General features: G+C 40.8%; 1 protein-coding gene across 1 annotated transcript; it reads right to left on the minus strand.

The window, feature by feature from the left end:
• Positions 1 to 12,729: 12,729 nt before the first annotated feature.
• Positions 12,730 to 16,150, minus strand: LOC120288994 (proline-rich receptor-like protein kinase PERK1). The gene is given in 8 exon segments (XM_039303371.1): positions 12,730 to 13,590; positions 13,845 to 14,006; positions 14,201 to 14,348; positions 14,473 to 14,549; positions 14,893 to 14,963; positions 15,037 to 15,066; positions 15,069 to 15,122; positions 15,644 to 16,150. Coding segments are annotated over 8 exon segments (1,212 nt in total). The 5' UTR covers positions 16,005 to 16,150; the 3' UTR covers positions 12,730 to 13,281.
• Positions 16,151 to 16,447: the final 297 nt, after the last annotated feature.

Below are 16,447 nucleotides of genomic sequence, written 5' to 3' on the forward strand. Positions count from 1 at the left end.
CGGCTGCAGAAACGGCGCCGCCGGTCGGCGCCGCGCTGGGCGATGGCGCCTCACCGAGTCGGTGCCGGCGCCGCCGCCGCGCCGGGCGATGGCGCCTCACCGATCTGGCGCCGCTGGTCGGCGTCGCGGCGACTGCGCCGCCGCGCCGGGCGATGGCGCCTCGCCGGTCGGCGCCACGCCGGGCGACGGCGCCTCACCAGTTGGCGCCGGCGGTGACTCCATTGGTGCTGGAGCCAACTATGACATCGGGGGCTGGGGAGCTTGATGAGTCCGAGGTTGCCCCGGGGATTTCCTTAACTTCTCTGTTGACTAAGGAAAGTGAAAATTACAAAAGTTTCTGGGGAAAACTTGGCGGGCTGTGTTCGGTGTGGACTGAGCGGGAGCTAAAAAGCTATTAAAAGAGACGGAGAGAGAGAAGGGGGAATATTCTCTGGTGGTAAGTATTTAAAAAAAAAAAAAGAGAAAAAGAAGTGGGTCCCGCGCTACAATGATGTAGCCTCGCCGGAGTTGAATCTTATTTTTTAAAAATATTTCTGGTTTTAGTAAAACACCAAAACTTAGAAAAATTAAGTTGAACAAAAGTTGTTTTTCTTTGTATGGTTGGTGGCATGCGTCAAGAGGAGGAACGCGCGTTCTCTATTAATAATGTAAGGAGTGTTCCGAAATAAGAATAGTAGAAAAATGCTCAATTAACCATCAAAACTTTGTTTAGCTCGCTTATGTGTCACATCGGAGCAAAATCATTTACTTAAGTGTCACTTCTAGACAAACATCCTATATTGATGAGGATCATTCACGACCCTCGCCGGGGATGAAACCCTTGACAGCTGCCTCACCCTTGATTGCGGCGGCCCTAGGTGAGGCCATTGAGGCCTCGTTGACTTTGGGCGACCTTGGTGAGGGTCCTTGTGGCCTCACCCGCTACTAGCAAGACCTTGAGTTGTTGCCCAAAACCTTCACAGCGAGAGCAACGCAGTGAGAGCCCTCACCAACCATCGGCAAGGCCCCTACAGCCTCGCCCAAGGACTTTGCAGTCGAGGACAAGGATTTTGCAGCCGATGACCCTTGCCAACCCTAAAGAAAAAAAGCAAAATAAAAAGGAAAAATAATAATAATTTCAAAAATATAGTGTAGATCAATTGGTCAACTTTCAAGTAATATGAGTGAATCATTTTTAGGAATATATTTTTCAAATCGTTCATTTTTCGCAAAATAAACTAAACTTAAAGAAAAAATTGTAATAATTTGATGGTCAATTTGATGAGTCAATTCATGTAATGTCTAACCGTAATTTCATCCATTATCCTGGTTTCTTGTCATGATTTATTTATTTCTTTTTGAATGGTTATGTCCGGGTCGTGGTATTTTGCATACTACGATAATTGCGTGGGAATAATAAAATGTTGATTTTGTAATTCCATGGGTATGTTTTTTGTTCCTAGCGAAAATGATTCAAAATGTCGAGCATGAGCTGTTCCAATCGGCCTTTTAGCGAGAAAGGAGAGTCATTTTGGCTGTTTTCGGAAGTTTTCTAGAGAGATTTAACCCTTTTTGTTTTTTTGGGCATGTAGAATGCTCTTTTCCAATAGAAGACGGGAAAATGATCGTAGGAAAACAGTAAGCAGGTAAAAAAATTTCTACGATTATTGCCGTGGAATGTTTTAGTTCGCCCTGTTTTTGCACTTCATTACAACGATATATTTGTGACGCTATAAAATAAATTTGTCAATGTGTTTCTATATCATAAAGGTAGAAAATCACAACTCTTTTGATTAGTTAACATTAACAAACCCCATCATTGTTCAGTGATTGCAGCAGAAAATAAAATACATCGATACAGATAAAAATTATGTGGAAGAGTGTCGAAATAACATCTGAAGGCTGCGGATCTGTTGGAGGACAACTGCGAGAGGTGATAAAGGCAATAGATAACCAAAGCTCGGATACCAAATTTGAAAATTTAATTCAAAAACTTAAATTGATAATTGGAGGAATAATAATTCAATAAATAATCTGTCAACGGACTAAATCTGATTAACTGAGTCACTTAGTTGTGCCGTGTTGATCTGTGTAGAAATATCCGAATAGAGGATGAGAGGACTATTGACCTTGATGTGGACCATAATAAGTCTAGTGCTCGAAGGGTACCGGAAGTCCGATTAAAGAACGGATGTATGCATGGATGGAGACTTTGCCAAGATATTATGCTTATATACAGTGGAGGAGACTTGACTTGAGACTTGACTTGCACATGAGACTTGACTTACTTGCACATGAGACTTGACTTGCACGTGGATACAAAATGAAAAGCAGAATAGACAGTGGAGGAGAATTGACTTGCACATGGATACAAAATGAAAAGGAGAACAACAACCACCCGAGCGCACCTAATAATGCCGCTCTCTCTCTCTCTTTCTCTCGATAGCCACTTTGTGGTCCACTTACGAAAGGTTGTCGTCCGATGAGACAAAAGCGCGTCGCCTGGACAGTAGTTTTTGCCATGGAAAACCAGATCATCCTGAAGTGGAAAACGAGAGCGTGGGCCATCAGGAGTTGCAGTTCACGTTGTAGACACGATGTTGATCTGCTTCCCATCCCTTCGTATTCCGCCAAGTTCGACGCTATTGACTTCACTAGTCGATCAATCATCCAGCGACTTTTGCAGGAGTCGCTCAACAGTTCATCCAAGCCAAATGACGCTTCTTACTAATTGATCAATAGTACCAAAGACTCAGAACACCATTAGAACAACGATACACCCCCCCCATCTGCAAGTTACTAGGGTCACGGAACCGGTGCAACGGTCTTATTAAGCCATAAGAAGCTGATATGGTCTAATCCATGAAAGCAAAAAAATGTACTTAATAAAGCATGCCATCATCATACAACCAGGCAAGTACATAATATGGCAACAACTTGTCCCGCAATGCTCTGAACTAGACAAGTTAGCTGCTGCCTCTTCAATATGAGGATCCGAGCTGGACCGATTCAGTCCAATTCGTCTTCAGAAACTGGGAATTGGACTGGTAATTCCAAATTTTAAAGAGTTGAAACTAGGAACTGGAACGATTATTCTCGCAGGAATCACCCAGAACTGGCCAGTTCAATTTGGTTCCCAATTTGACTTAGGACTAGTGCTCATCCCCAGTTTTTATTTATATTCTCGTAGGACAATGGGACTACTCGCATTTCCTTGGCATAATTCTAGTAATGAATGGCCATGATCATACCATAAGGGCAAATGTGTGGGAACATATGTGGATGGCTGATAATTGTCTAATCATTAGATCAATAACAAATCTGCTTCATGCATACAAATCTGGGCGTGTGAACAGGCGGATGATGCTCATTTCAAGTACTATAATATCAAGGACCGGGGAAATATCAGATCTTGTGCAAATAGAACCGATCGCACTGAAGTAAAGCCACGTTTCATTAGGGAATGGAGAAAGTACGACAAGTGACAGAACGATATCTTTGGACAAAATAAAGTAAGTTATGGGGCCACTTGCACATAAAAAAGTTGAAGGAAGAAATTGATAGCAGTACTCAATCAATCACATTCTATCACAGAGACAAGAACAACTTGTGGGTGTCCAATTCTGCCAAAATTTACACGTTTGTTGCCTTGAGGTCTCTGTGGATGATGGGCGGCTCCCAGCCAGTATGCGGACAATCCAAACCCGCAATATTTGCAAAATCTCCTTTAACTATGCAGATAATTGCTTGCTATATTTAAATGATCTGGATCACTGCGTCTCTTCTTTAGATTCCCCAAATGTTACCAATGAGTACTGCATCACAACTTTTGAAGTTCGCCAAGCAGACTTTCAAGGTAAATCTCCCTAAGATAGCGGCTTTACTATCTGTTTATCATGCTTATGGCTGCAATTCTTGTCTGTCTATTCTCTCGCTTTCTTGTAGGACCACTTTGTGACTTGCCAGAACTGACAAGGAAAACATGGTTTCAAGGGACACAGTGGGCTCTCGCGAAGGTAAAAACAGACAAGTTGCCACCTTGTCTTTCTTAATGAAGCTATCCTAGAAATGTCATCAAACATCTATCGACAAGAAGCAGAAGAAGAAGTCACCCCTGATCTTTTTTCTTTTTTAAACCAAATTGTAGCCAGAGCACACGAGAGCACAGTAGAAGGCTGAAACCGATGCAACGACCGGGATGGAGATGGGATTTCATTCTTCTGCAGGCGAGGATCTGGCAGGCCAAGACCTGGGTTGCCGTTCAAGCTTCAAAAAAAAAAAAGAGAAAAAGAAGTGGGTCCCGCGCTACAATGATGTAGGCCCGCCGGAGTTGAATCTTATTTTTTACAATATTTTTCTGGTTTTAGTAAAACACCAAAACATAGAAAAATTAAGTTGAACGGAAGTTGTTTTTCTTTGTTTGGTTGGTGGCATGCATCAAGAGAAGGAACGCGCGTTCTCCATTAATAATGAAAGGAGCGTTCCGAAATAAGAATAATAGAAGTCTCAAAACTTTTGTAAAATCCTCAATTAAGCATCAAAACTTTTCTTCGCTCACTTAAGTGCCACATCGGAGCAAAATCATTTACCTAAGTGTCACTTCCGGGCAAACAACCTATATTGATTCTTAAAAAAAAAAATTGAATTTTTTTCTATCTTTTTTAGGCCGATGGGGATCATTGACGACCCTTGCCAGGCATGAAACCCTTGTTGGCTGCCTCGCCCTCAATTGCAGCGGCCCTGGGTGAGGCCATTGAGGCCTCATCGACTTTGGGTGACCTCGGGCGAGGGTCATCGTGGCCTCACCCGCTACTAGCAAGGCCCTGAGTTGTTGCCCAAAACCTTCGCAAGGAGAGCAAAGCAGTGAGAGCCCTCACCAACCACCGGCAAGGCCTTGATGACCTTGCCCAAGGACTTCACAGTCGAGGACGAGGATTTTACGGCCGACAAGGGTCACCAGTGATCCTTGCCAGCCTTAAAGAAAAAAAGGAAAAAAAAAAGAAAAGGAAAAAATAATAATAAATTCAAAAAGTATAGTGTAGATCAATTGGTCGACTTTCAAGTAATATGAGCGATCATTTTTAGGAAATATATTTTTCAAATTATTCATTTTTCACAAAATAAACTAAAATTAAAGAAAAAATTGTAATAATTTGGTGGTCAATTTGATAAGTCATGATTTATTAATTTCTTTTTGAATGATTATGTCCGGGTCGTGGTATTTTGTATACTAAGATGAATTGCGTGGGAATAATAAAATGCTGATTTTGTAATTCCATGGGTATGTTTTTTGTTCCTAGCGAAAATGATTCAAAATGTTGAACATGAGCTGTTCCAATCGGCCTTTTAGCGAGAAAGGAGAGTCATTTTGGCTGTTTTCTGAAGTTTTCTAAAGAGATTTAACCGTTTTTTGTTTTTTTGGGCATGTAGGGGCGCGTTTGGTTGTGTTTCTGTTTAAAAATTGTTAGGGGAACAGAAATAGAAAAAAGTGTTTACATTAGGGAACAATTTTTGAACAAAAATACGCGATTGGTAAACTTGTTCGGGAATAAAAAATAAACGAAACATGTTTGGTAAATTTGGATAATTTTTTTATTTCTTTTATTTTTCTTATTTTTCCTTTTTTTCTTTTTTCTTTTTCATTTTTTTCTTCTTTTGGCCGGTCGTCGGCCAAGCTCGCCCCGGCGGGGGCGGCGCGGCCTCGCCGGGCCACCGCCAAGCGAGGCCGAGGCTCGCCGGGCCACCGCTGAGCGAGGCCGAGGCTCGCCGGCCGTTGGGCGAGCTCGGCCTCGCCGGCTGGCGAGCTCGAGGCCGGATCCGGGCGAGATCGAGCTCGCCCGGGCCGGCGCGAGGTCGGCCTCGCCTTGATCCGGCGAGGCCAAGCTCGCCCGGCGGCGGGCGAGGCCGGCCTCGCCGGATCCGGGCGAGATCGAGCTCGCCCGGGCCGACCCTCGCCCGGCCTACGGCGAGGTCGGCCTCGCCGGGCCGGCGAGCCTCGCCGTGGCCGGGCGAGGCCGCCGCCCTCGTCGGCCGGTCGCCGGCCATGGCCGAGGCCGGCGACCGGCCAAAAGAAAGAAGAACAAGAAAATAAGAGAAAAAGAAAAAAAAAAAAAAGTGTTTCTCATTTGTGTTCGAAAACGAGAAACACAAAATTTGTGTTTCTCGTTTTACTTTCTTTTTTGTTCCCTGGGAACAAAAGAACAAAAAAAAGGAACAAAACGCACACAAACGCGTTTCTGTTCCTTTTTTGTTCCCGTGAACAAAAAAACAGAAATTTCTGTTCAGGGAACAAACGGGTGCAACCATGCAGGCCCTAGAATGCTCTTTTCCAATAGAAGACGGGAAAATGATCGTAGGAAAACAGTAAGCAGGTAAAAAAATTTCAGCGATTATTGTTGTGGAATGTTTTAGTTCGCCCTGTTTTTGCACTTCATTACAATGATATATTTGCGACGCTATAAAATAAATTTGGCGACATGTTTCTATATCATAAAGGTTTTAAATCACAACTCTTTTGATTAGTTAACATTAACAAACCCCATCATTGTACAGTGATTGCAGCAGAAAATCAAATACATCGGTACAAATAAAAATTATGTGGAAGAGTGTCGAAATAATATCTGAAGGCTGCGGAACTAGTGGTAGACAGCTGCAAACGCGGTGATAAACGCGACAAATAACAAAAGCTCTGATGCCAAATTAGAATATTTAATCCAAAAACTTAAATTGATAATTGGAGGAATAATAACTCAATAAATAATATGTCGACAAACTAAATCGATTAACTGAGTAGCCTAAAGCCGCATTTGGTAACATTTCGTTTAAAAATTGTTCCTTGGAACAGAAATAACAGAAAAACGCGTTTGGTAACTGCACAAAATTTATGTTTCGGAATAGAAAAAGAACGAAAACATGTTTGGTAAACTTGTATAATTTTTTTGTTTTTTTAATTTTTTAATATTTTTATTTTATTTTTCCTTTTTACCTTTTTTTTTTCTTCCTTTTGGCCGGTCGACGGCCTCGGCCGACGAGGGCCGGCGGCCTCGCCCAGCCATGGCAAGGCTCGCTAGGGGCCGGCGACGCTCCAATCAAGTTACCAGCCATGGCCGAAGCCGGTGACCGACCAAAGAAAAAAGAAAATGAAAAAGGAGAAAAAAATGTTTCTCGGAATTGTTCTCAGGAATAAGAAACAAATTTTTTCTACTTCTTATTTTTGTTCCAAATCTATTCCCGGGAACAAAAAAAAAATAGATTTTTTGTTTCTGGGAACAAAAGTATAAACAAACGCATTTCTGTTTTTTTTTTTTTTTTTTTGTTTCCCGGAACAAAATAACAAAAAATTTTGTTTCAAGGAACAAAAACAGATTTAAACAAACAGTCCCTTATTTGTGCCATGCTGATCTATGTAGAAATATCTGAATAAAGGATGAGAGGACTGTTGAGCTTGATGTGGACCATAATAAGTCTAGTGCTCGAAGGGTAGCAGAAATCCGATTAAAGAACATATGTATTCATGGATGGAGACTTTGCCAAGATATTCTGCTATGTATACAGTGGAGGAGACTTGACTTGCACATGGATACAAAATGAAAATGAGAACAACGACCACCCGAGCGCACCTAATGATGTCGCTCTCTTTCTCTCTCGATAGCCACTTTGTTGTCCGCTTACAATCGATAGCCACTTTGTTGTCCGCTTACAAAAGGTTGTCCTCTCTCTCTCTCTCTCTCTCTCTCTCTCTCTCTCTCTCTCTCTCTCTCTGACGGCTTCACGCCTCGGTCCCCGAACGTCCGCAGGAAGGGGGCGCATCTCTTGTCCCACATCACATAGGGAGAAAGTCATGGCTAGCTTATAAGACTTGGGTCCCTCTAACTGTATTCATAATAAGTCTAGTGCTCGAAGGATAGCGGAATCCAATTAAAGAACAAATGTATTCATGGACGGAGACTTTGCCAAGATATTCTGCTTATATACAAAGGAGGAGACTTGACTTGCACATGGATACAAAATGAAAAGGAGAACAACGACCACCCGAGCGCAGGGAGGAGGGATTGCAATGCATTCGCGCCTCGGTCCCCGAACATGCGCAAGAAGGGGGAGCGTCTCTTGTCCCACATCACCTAAGGAGGGAGTCATGAGTTAGCTTATAAGGCTTGAGTCCCTCTAACTGTACATATGCGTTTTATTGGGCCTAGTATAGGCTGCCTCAAGAGAAACAAAACCATGAAAACTTAGTGTCCAAAGCGGACAATATGTATATAGTGGAGACTAGGATGTTACACTCTCGAGAGACAAAAGCGCGTCAGCTGGACCATAGTTTTCGCCATGGAAAACCATATTGTCCTGAAGTGGAAAACGAGAGTGTGGACCATCAGGAGTCGCAGTTCACATTGTAGACACGATGTTGATCTGATTCCCAGCCCTTCACATTCCGCCAAGTCCGACGCAATTGACTTCACTAGTCAATCAATCAAGTCGCTGAACATTTCATCCAAGCCAAATGACACTTCTTACTGATTGATCAATAATACTAAAGACTCATAACACCATTAGTGCCCCCCATCTGCGAGCTACCAAAGAGTCACAGAGCCGGCACAACAGAAGTTGCTCAACAGTTCATCCTAGCCAAATGACACTTCTTACTAATTGATCAATAATACCAATGACTCATAACACCATTAGAACACTAATGCCCCCCCCCATCTGCGAGCTACCAAAGAGTCACAGAGCCGGCACAACGGTCTTATTAAGCCATGAAAACCTGATATGGTCTGATCCATGAAAGCTAAAATGTACTTAATAGAGCATGCCATCATCATACAACCAGGCAAATACATAAGATGGCAACAACTTGTCCCACAGTGCTCCGAACTAGACAAGTTAGCTGCTGCCTCCTAATCTAAGGATTCGAGCTGGACCGATTCAGTCCAATTCATCATAGGAACTGGGAACCGGATCGGTAATTCCCAATTTTAAAGAGTTGAAACTAGGAATTAGACCAATTATTCTCATGAGAATCACTCAGAACTGACCAGTTCAATCTAGTTCTCAGTTTGATTGGGACCAGTGCTCGTCTCTAGTTTTTATCATACGAAAATTATATATTCTCGTAGAACAATGGGACTACTCGCATTTCCTTGGCATAATTATAGTAATAAATGGCCATGATCATATGGTAAGGGAAAAAGTGTGGGAACACATATGGATGGCTGATGATTGTCTAATCATTAGATCAATAACAAACCTGCTTCATGTGTACAAATATGGGCGTGCGCACGGGCGGATGATGCTCATTTCATGTACTAATATCATGGACCGGGGAGATATCAAATCTTGTGCAAATATAACCAATTGCACTAAAGCCACGTTCCATCAGTGAATGGAGAAAGTACGACAAGTGACAGAACGATGTCATTGGACAAAATAAAGTAAGTTATGAGGCCTACTCTTTTTTTTTTCTTTTTTTCTTTTTTTTTGACAAGAGTTATGAGGCCTACTTGCACATAAAAAAGTTGAAGGAAGAAATTGATAGCAGTACTTAATCAATCACATTCTATCACAGAGACAAGAACAACTTGTGGGTGTCCAATTCTGCCAAAATTTACATGTTTGTTGCCTTGAGGTCTCTGTGGATGATGGGCGGCTCCCAGCCAGTATGCGGACAATCCAAACCTACAATATTTGCAAAATCTCCTTTAACTATGCAGATAATTGCTTGCTATATTTAAATGATCTGGATCGCTGCGTCTCTTGTTTAGATTCCCCAAATGTTACCAATGAGTACTGCATCACAACTTTTGAAGTTCGCCAAGCAGACTTTCAAGGTAAATCTCCCTAAGATAACGGCTTTACTATCTGTTTATCACGCTTGGCTGCAATTCTTGTCTGTCTATTCTCTCGCTTTCTTGTAGAATCACTTTGTGACTTGCCAGAACTTACAAGGAAAACATGGTTTCAAGGGACACAGTGGACTCTCGCGAAGGTAAAAACAGACAAGTTGCCACCTTGTCTTTCTTAATGAAACTATCCTAGAAATGTCATCAAACATCTATCGACAAGAAGCAGAAGAAGAAGTCACCCCTGATCTGTTTCCTTTTGATCAACCAAATTGTAGCCAGAGCCCACAAGAGCACCGTAGAAGGCTGAAACCGATGCAATGACCGGGATGGAGATGGGATTTTCATTCTTCTGTAGGCAACGATCTGGCAGGCCAAGATTTGGGTTGCCGTTCAAGCTTCATAAAAAAAATTTAAAAAAAAAAAAAAAAGCAAGTAGCTGGACTTAAGTGCTCTGATAGCTTTTTGCAGACACGTTCATCGCAATAAAATATGCGGATACTTTTTTCCCCTCTTAAGTAAAGCTATGAAAGAAAGAGCAGAAGAACAAGCCTCAAGTTCAGTGTCTAGTCCAGTAACCCTTTTCATGAGAAGATAAATGGATACACTCACATATTAGTATGAGCTATACTGATGCCTGGAATTGAGGTATGAGTTAACTAAAGCTAATTAATTGAAACAGCTAATGAAAAGCTTTACTTTTTTTCGGCTCATCTGCCTAAATTATTCATTAGTGAAAATTTGATCCAATGTTAAGGGAATGATAATTCACTGGCTCTCTGTTTCGTTCGTAGTTTCATGCTTTATTATATTTTCTTGATCCAATATTTGACTATAGCGGCTTGTGGAACAAATATAACCAGTCGTGAGCAAACCGAGCTTAGGAAGTTATGCCCTGATTAAATTCATCTCTCTAGTTCAAGACTTATAAAGATCCAAGTCAATTTCGATAATACAATCTAAGGAAGTTGCGCGTAAGCTTGGCTTGAGTAATAAAATGGAAGAATTTTTGGCGCTAGCACTAAGCTTTTGTGTTCATTGCTTTCATTGTCCGACTGAAGCAAGGGTCTGCCAAATCCCCGACGAAAACGGAAATAATTTTGTCTTAAACGGAGAACATGAATCTGTTTTCACAAAATCTTGCACGCCCTCCGAATTAATTTCTGAAAAAAAAAAAAAAAAAAAAAAAAGAAAGAGGAGTTTCAAGAAAATTTTACATAAGAAACTCTATGAGTCAAAACTGCCATGTCCTCAACCAACTTGATAAGCAGTTTCAAGAACAAAACTAGGGGTGTAAAATGGGTCACGGATCTATTTTTGGACTCGTATTTTATTTATATGGATTGCATATAGATCAAATATTTTTAAAGACCCAACTAAAACTGAGTCTAAAAAATGAGTTTGATTTAAACGGGTCAAAAATATATTAAAACTTATGACCTATTTTCAACCCATTTAAAATATTATGCGACCCACTTAACAAAAGTGCAGGGGAGATGACGAACTATTTTCCTCATCCTCGTCGATGGTCGATGACTAAAGCTTCCGCGATGCAAGCAGCCGGCCGCTCGCCTCCACACCGCCTCCATCACGTCTCTCTTCTCCTCATTTAGGTCAAGCAATTTCCATCCCTGTCTTCATTTTTTCCCTTGTCTCGATCTTCATCATCTCCGTGTCCTTGACACAGATCCTTCCCGCCTCCTGCTTCAATGCCGCACCTCGCGACCTTCATTTGAGGCGGACCAAAATGCTTGATCAAAGAAGGAGCTCGATTCATGGTTGCCGAAGCCTCAAATAGGTTTATCAGTGAGTTGGGGGTGCTGCTTCGAGTCCGAATTTGGAGCCTTCCATTTTTTATCGGTGAGTCATTCTCTTCTCATTTCAACAGTAAAGATAGGAAGATGGCTGCTAATTGTTAACACTGTCTCTACCGTCACTCCTTCAATATCCCCTTTATTGGGTTCTTCCTTAGCGCAAGTAGCGACCCCAGTGTGATTTCTTGTTCCGATTGCAGATTCCGCCTCTGCATTAAGATTTCACGTTTTTATCTCATCTGGGTCTTGCTTTTTGCTGAATGGGTGTTCAGAGGAGTGTTCTAAGTTGGCGTATAGTGAGAGATTTTAAGTTCTGAGCTGAAATTTGAAGCTAGTTTGAGTAAAAGCATGAAATATCATGTGCATGCTTATGACATATAATCTGCTATACCTTTTGAATGCAATTGAAGATGGAAAATGATGGATGCTTATGCTTGTGACGTATAATACTGAAAGTTGGAAATTTACTCCCATCTCAATTCCTTTCTTTGTCAAGTTAAAGATTCCTCCTTTGTATCGTATAATGTAATTGTCAGAGTTTGCTTTATAAATGTCGAGCTCACTAGATCCATTCACGAAGTCTTGTGAGTAGTACAATTCTTAGTATTTTCAAGTTCCTATTCAATGTGTTTTAAATCTATTTTATGATGATTGTTGTTTGCTAAGGTGTGGTATGAGATGATATGTGACTGTATGCATTTGAAAAAAAAAAAAAAAAAAAAGAGAATTCTTACTCCTAACGAACATTTAATATTCTAAACAATGCCTTCCTTAGACAAGTAAACCCTAAGCCCGCCTCACTAAATTAAATCAAGTAAGATACTAGGCAAATTTAAACGAGCTTTATAAATATTTATTTAATTGGTCAAATTCTTTATAAATATTTCATTATAGGTTCCTTTTTCATTTTTTATTTTATTTACTATTTTTTTATTTTTTTATTTTCTTTGTTAATTTAATTTGGAGTTTTTATCCGATTAGTATATAGCTTAAAGTTAGCGTGGATTTTCCTAGAATATTAATCGATTCTAGCAATACAAATCGAGTCAAGTAGAGATCAGTCACATAATTTACACTATATAAATATGAGTCAAAATAGATTAAATAAATAGGACCATTTTCGATCCAATCCACTCATTTAACGGGTCTACAAAAATCCACATAAATTATCACATTGATTTGGACCAGCATGTAAAGAATTTAAGCAACTATAGCAATTTGGATTAACCAAATTTTGCAGATTCATTCTTCGAGAAAGTAATGGGAAGAGTACGAGCTGATGACAATCATAGAAACTCATCTGAGGGTAATAAATTGAACCGGATCCGCCATTGCTTCCCAACTTTCGAGCCTCCTACTTTTTCGTCCTTCCTTTCTTATACATTTCTCTAGCAGTGACGACAATCTTTAAAATACCTCAAGCTATACTACTCAAATCAGCAACACAAACGTACTGACACCTGATGTACCTTTTGCCTTTCCCAAATCTAATCCATTTCAATCTACAAGTAACAACTCACACCATGCAGCCACAGGCCAAAGCAGAGCATGAACTTTCTTCTTCCGGAAGATGTTTCTCCTCGAAGCACGAATCTTGCAGACATACCGTGGAACTGTGGAATTAGGGCCTAGCCTCCCAGATAATATTAATATTACGAGCCTTCATTAGCATGACGACCATCCTCTGCCATTTTCCCCAAGTCCATCTCTTGGGTAGTCTGTTGAAACCCACTGCTTGAGCTGGATGGATGAAGGCCATACTCACTAGTGGGGCCACTAAACTCGCTTGTGGCTTGTTCTTGGCTTTCCAAGGCCATCATCCTAAATTTCTTTAAATCCTCCTGATATTGACTGGTGTCATAATCTGAGCTTCCATAAGGACTATATGCTCTGCTATGTCCGGGCACAATTCCTTCATTTAAATCACTCAGAGAGAGGTTTCCTTCCAATGCTCGAACGACCTGATTACATGAAGTTCAAATCTTATTCCACAATAGTAGACCATTTTGCATTAACGGTCATACCAGAAAGCGAGTTGTAGCAAACTGAGACACTGAAACTAATTTTTTTTTTCCAGCTCAAATGAAATGATAACCCATGATTTGTAAAAGGAGCAAAACCACTAACTAGAGCATAGATTATCTCTATAATATAAGAAAAAAAAGGAAACATGCATTCTCATATTGAAACAAAGGATTTTTAACTAGCAATGTACCTGTGTCATTCGCGGACGGTGTCGTGCAGAATGACGAACGCAAGCAGCAGCACAAGCAATCATCCGAGTCATTTCCTCGGTATCGTAATCCTTGTGCAATTTTGGATCAACAATGGCATCAAATTTGACATCTTCTAAGGCTTGTGTGAGCAAAGGCCTTGCCTGAAATTTCATTAGAGTAGTCAATTCTTTGACGACATTCAAGGTGGAGAGACGGAAACATGGAGGAGAAGAATAAATAAATAAAAGGAGGGGGATTAGAAGCTCAAAGTCCTGAAATTGGTTCTTTTCCCTACCAGACAAGATCACTAATAATAACAGGCCTCAAGTAAATATATTGTTTATAAACTACTGACCCAATCAACCATGCTATCTTCAACAAAGGGTCGACTCTTGTCAATTGGACGACGCCCGGTTATCAACTCTAGAAGCACAACTCCAAAAGAAAAGACATCCGATTTGTCAGTAAGCTTCCCACTGGAGGCATACTCCGGAGCCAGGTAGCTGCATTAATTAGACTTATCTTAGCAAAAGATGACACAACCAATGTATGCTAAGAGGAAACAAGTGAACTGAACCATCATCTATGCCAAATTAGACAAACTATATGCATAAGGAATGGCTTTACCCGAAAGTTCCCATTACTCGAGTCGATACATGAGTATCTGTATCAAAAGCAATCTTTGCAAGTCCAAAATCTGCAACCTGGAATCAGTAATGCCAACTTTTATATTTCGCATCCAACTAGTTTCACACGACAATATTAAATTATGGATTGTAGAGTTCATCACAACTCCAAAAATAGCTGCAAACGAAAAGTTGGTTCCCCTAATGATTTCATCAAGAAATCAACTTTTGCAGCCCTAAGATCTTTTGCCGTTTCTCTAATCTTTGGCTTATACAGAGGATGTAGGAGAGATGCAAAATGCTTTTGAAAAAATGAAGTAACTTATAACTTAATAACTAACTATATAATGTGGCAGTGAATTCAATAAACAGCCCAGATGACCAATATATCATGTAATGATTAAGCAATCGCACATCATACCCTTGCCTCAAAATTGACGTCTAGAAGAATATTAGAAGCCTTGATGTCACGGTGAATAATTTTGGGATTACCTGAGAAGTGAATACAATAAAGATGAAACCGCAAAACTTATGGTAGTGAAAATGTAAAAAAGACTCTACTTACAGTCCTCATGCAAATATGCCAGCCCCTTGCAGAACCTAAAGCAATCTTCATTCTCCTAGGCCAAGCCATAGTTGGGCGATCCTTCCCTGCAACAACATTTGCTAGTTATAACAACTATAACATTCTCAATTAGCTTTTCAGCTCCAAAATAACCAAACATCCTCTGTTGCCTATGCATAGTGGTGATCAAGCCATTTGATTATTATGGCATTGCTACAAAAGTGTTAGCTGGCTGCAATGTTAGGGTCTGTTGTCCAATCCCCCACCCACCCACCCCCCTCCCCAAAAAAAAAAAAAAAAAAAAACCTCTTCCTCTTCTTTCCATGTTAAGGGATTTTTGCTGCTAGATAAACAGCTATGATATATGAATCCCTTATTCCACAATGAAGGGAGTTTATAAACAGGTCTCACTACTCTAACAGCACTTCAAAAAGGCAATAACCATAGAATATCAAAGTTGTATGGTAGCTAGAATCCATATATAAGAAGAAAAGTTCAAGTGTGATCTTGGAAAGAAGGTAACAGAGAGAGAGAGAGAGATGCAATTGATATTAGAACGGCATCATCAGATGAAAGAATACATCTATACCTCTGAAGGCATACTCACCGTGCAAATGAAATTCCAGCGTGCCATTTGGAACAAACTCATATACAAGAATTCTCTGAGCACCAGAAATGCAGTAACCAACAAGGGAAACAAGGTGTCTGTGATGGATGCGGCTGATGATGTCAACCTCTGCTTGAAATTCTCTCTCCCCTTGTCCACTTCCAGCTTTTAACTGCTTGATTGCAACTACTTTCCCACTCGAAAGCATTCCCTTATGAACATAGCCAAAACCACCTTGCCCGAGTAGGTTGACATTGGAGAAACCATCTGTTGCTATTTTTAGCTCTTCATACGTGAATGTACTCTGAGAAAGAATTAATGCCATGCCGGGAGATAGCATCGAAGGTCTTGCTGAACCCATATCTGTTGTTGAGAATTGTTCAGAAGAAGTCGGACCTTGGTGACTTGACAAAATTCGAGGCGGAGGAGTAGGCTTTGGCCAATTTGTAACTTTGTCAATTGATGGAGCAACATTGGGTTGAAAAGGCTGAGCTGGGCTAGCAGGAGGGTCATCTGCAAGGAACGTTATGTACTTTTAACCCAACTTCTTATATGCATTGAAAAATCATAACCCGAAAAGCAATTGGCATCAAATTATCCTGAAACACATAAAGATATTAGAGAGAAAAAGATCGAGCAATTGGCATCGATACATTCAGAGAGACACGCAAGTAGCACTCCCAAAATTTACAGCAACTTTAAGCGAATTTAGCTTAAATGAAATCGTGGAAGCATATAAGCAATCCACACAATCAACGCGCAGGATTCACAACTCAGGGTCTCGAAAACAACAAGAGTTCCAAT

Source organism: Eucalyptus grandis, chromosome 10 (assembly GCF_016545825.1).
Source record: "Eucalyptus grandis isolate ANBG69807.140 chromosome 10, ASM1654582v1, whole genome shotgun sequence".
NCBI lineage: Eukaryota > Viridiplantae > Streptophyta > Magnoliopsida > Myrtales > Myrtaceae > Eucalyptus > Eucalyptus grandis.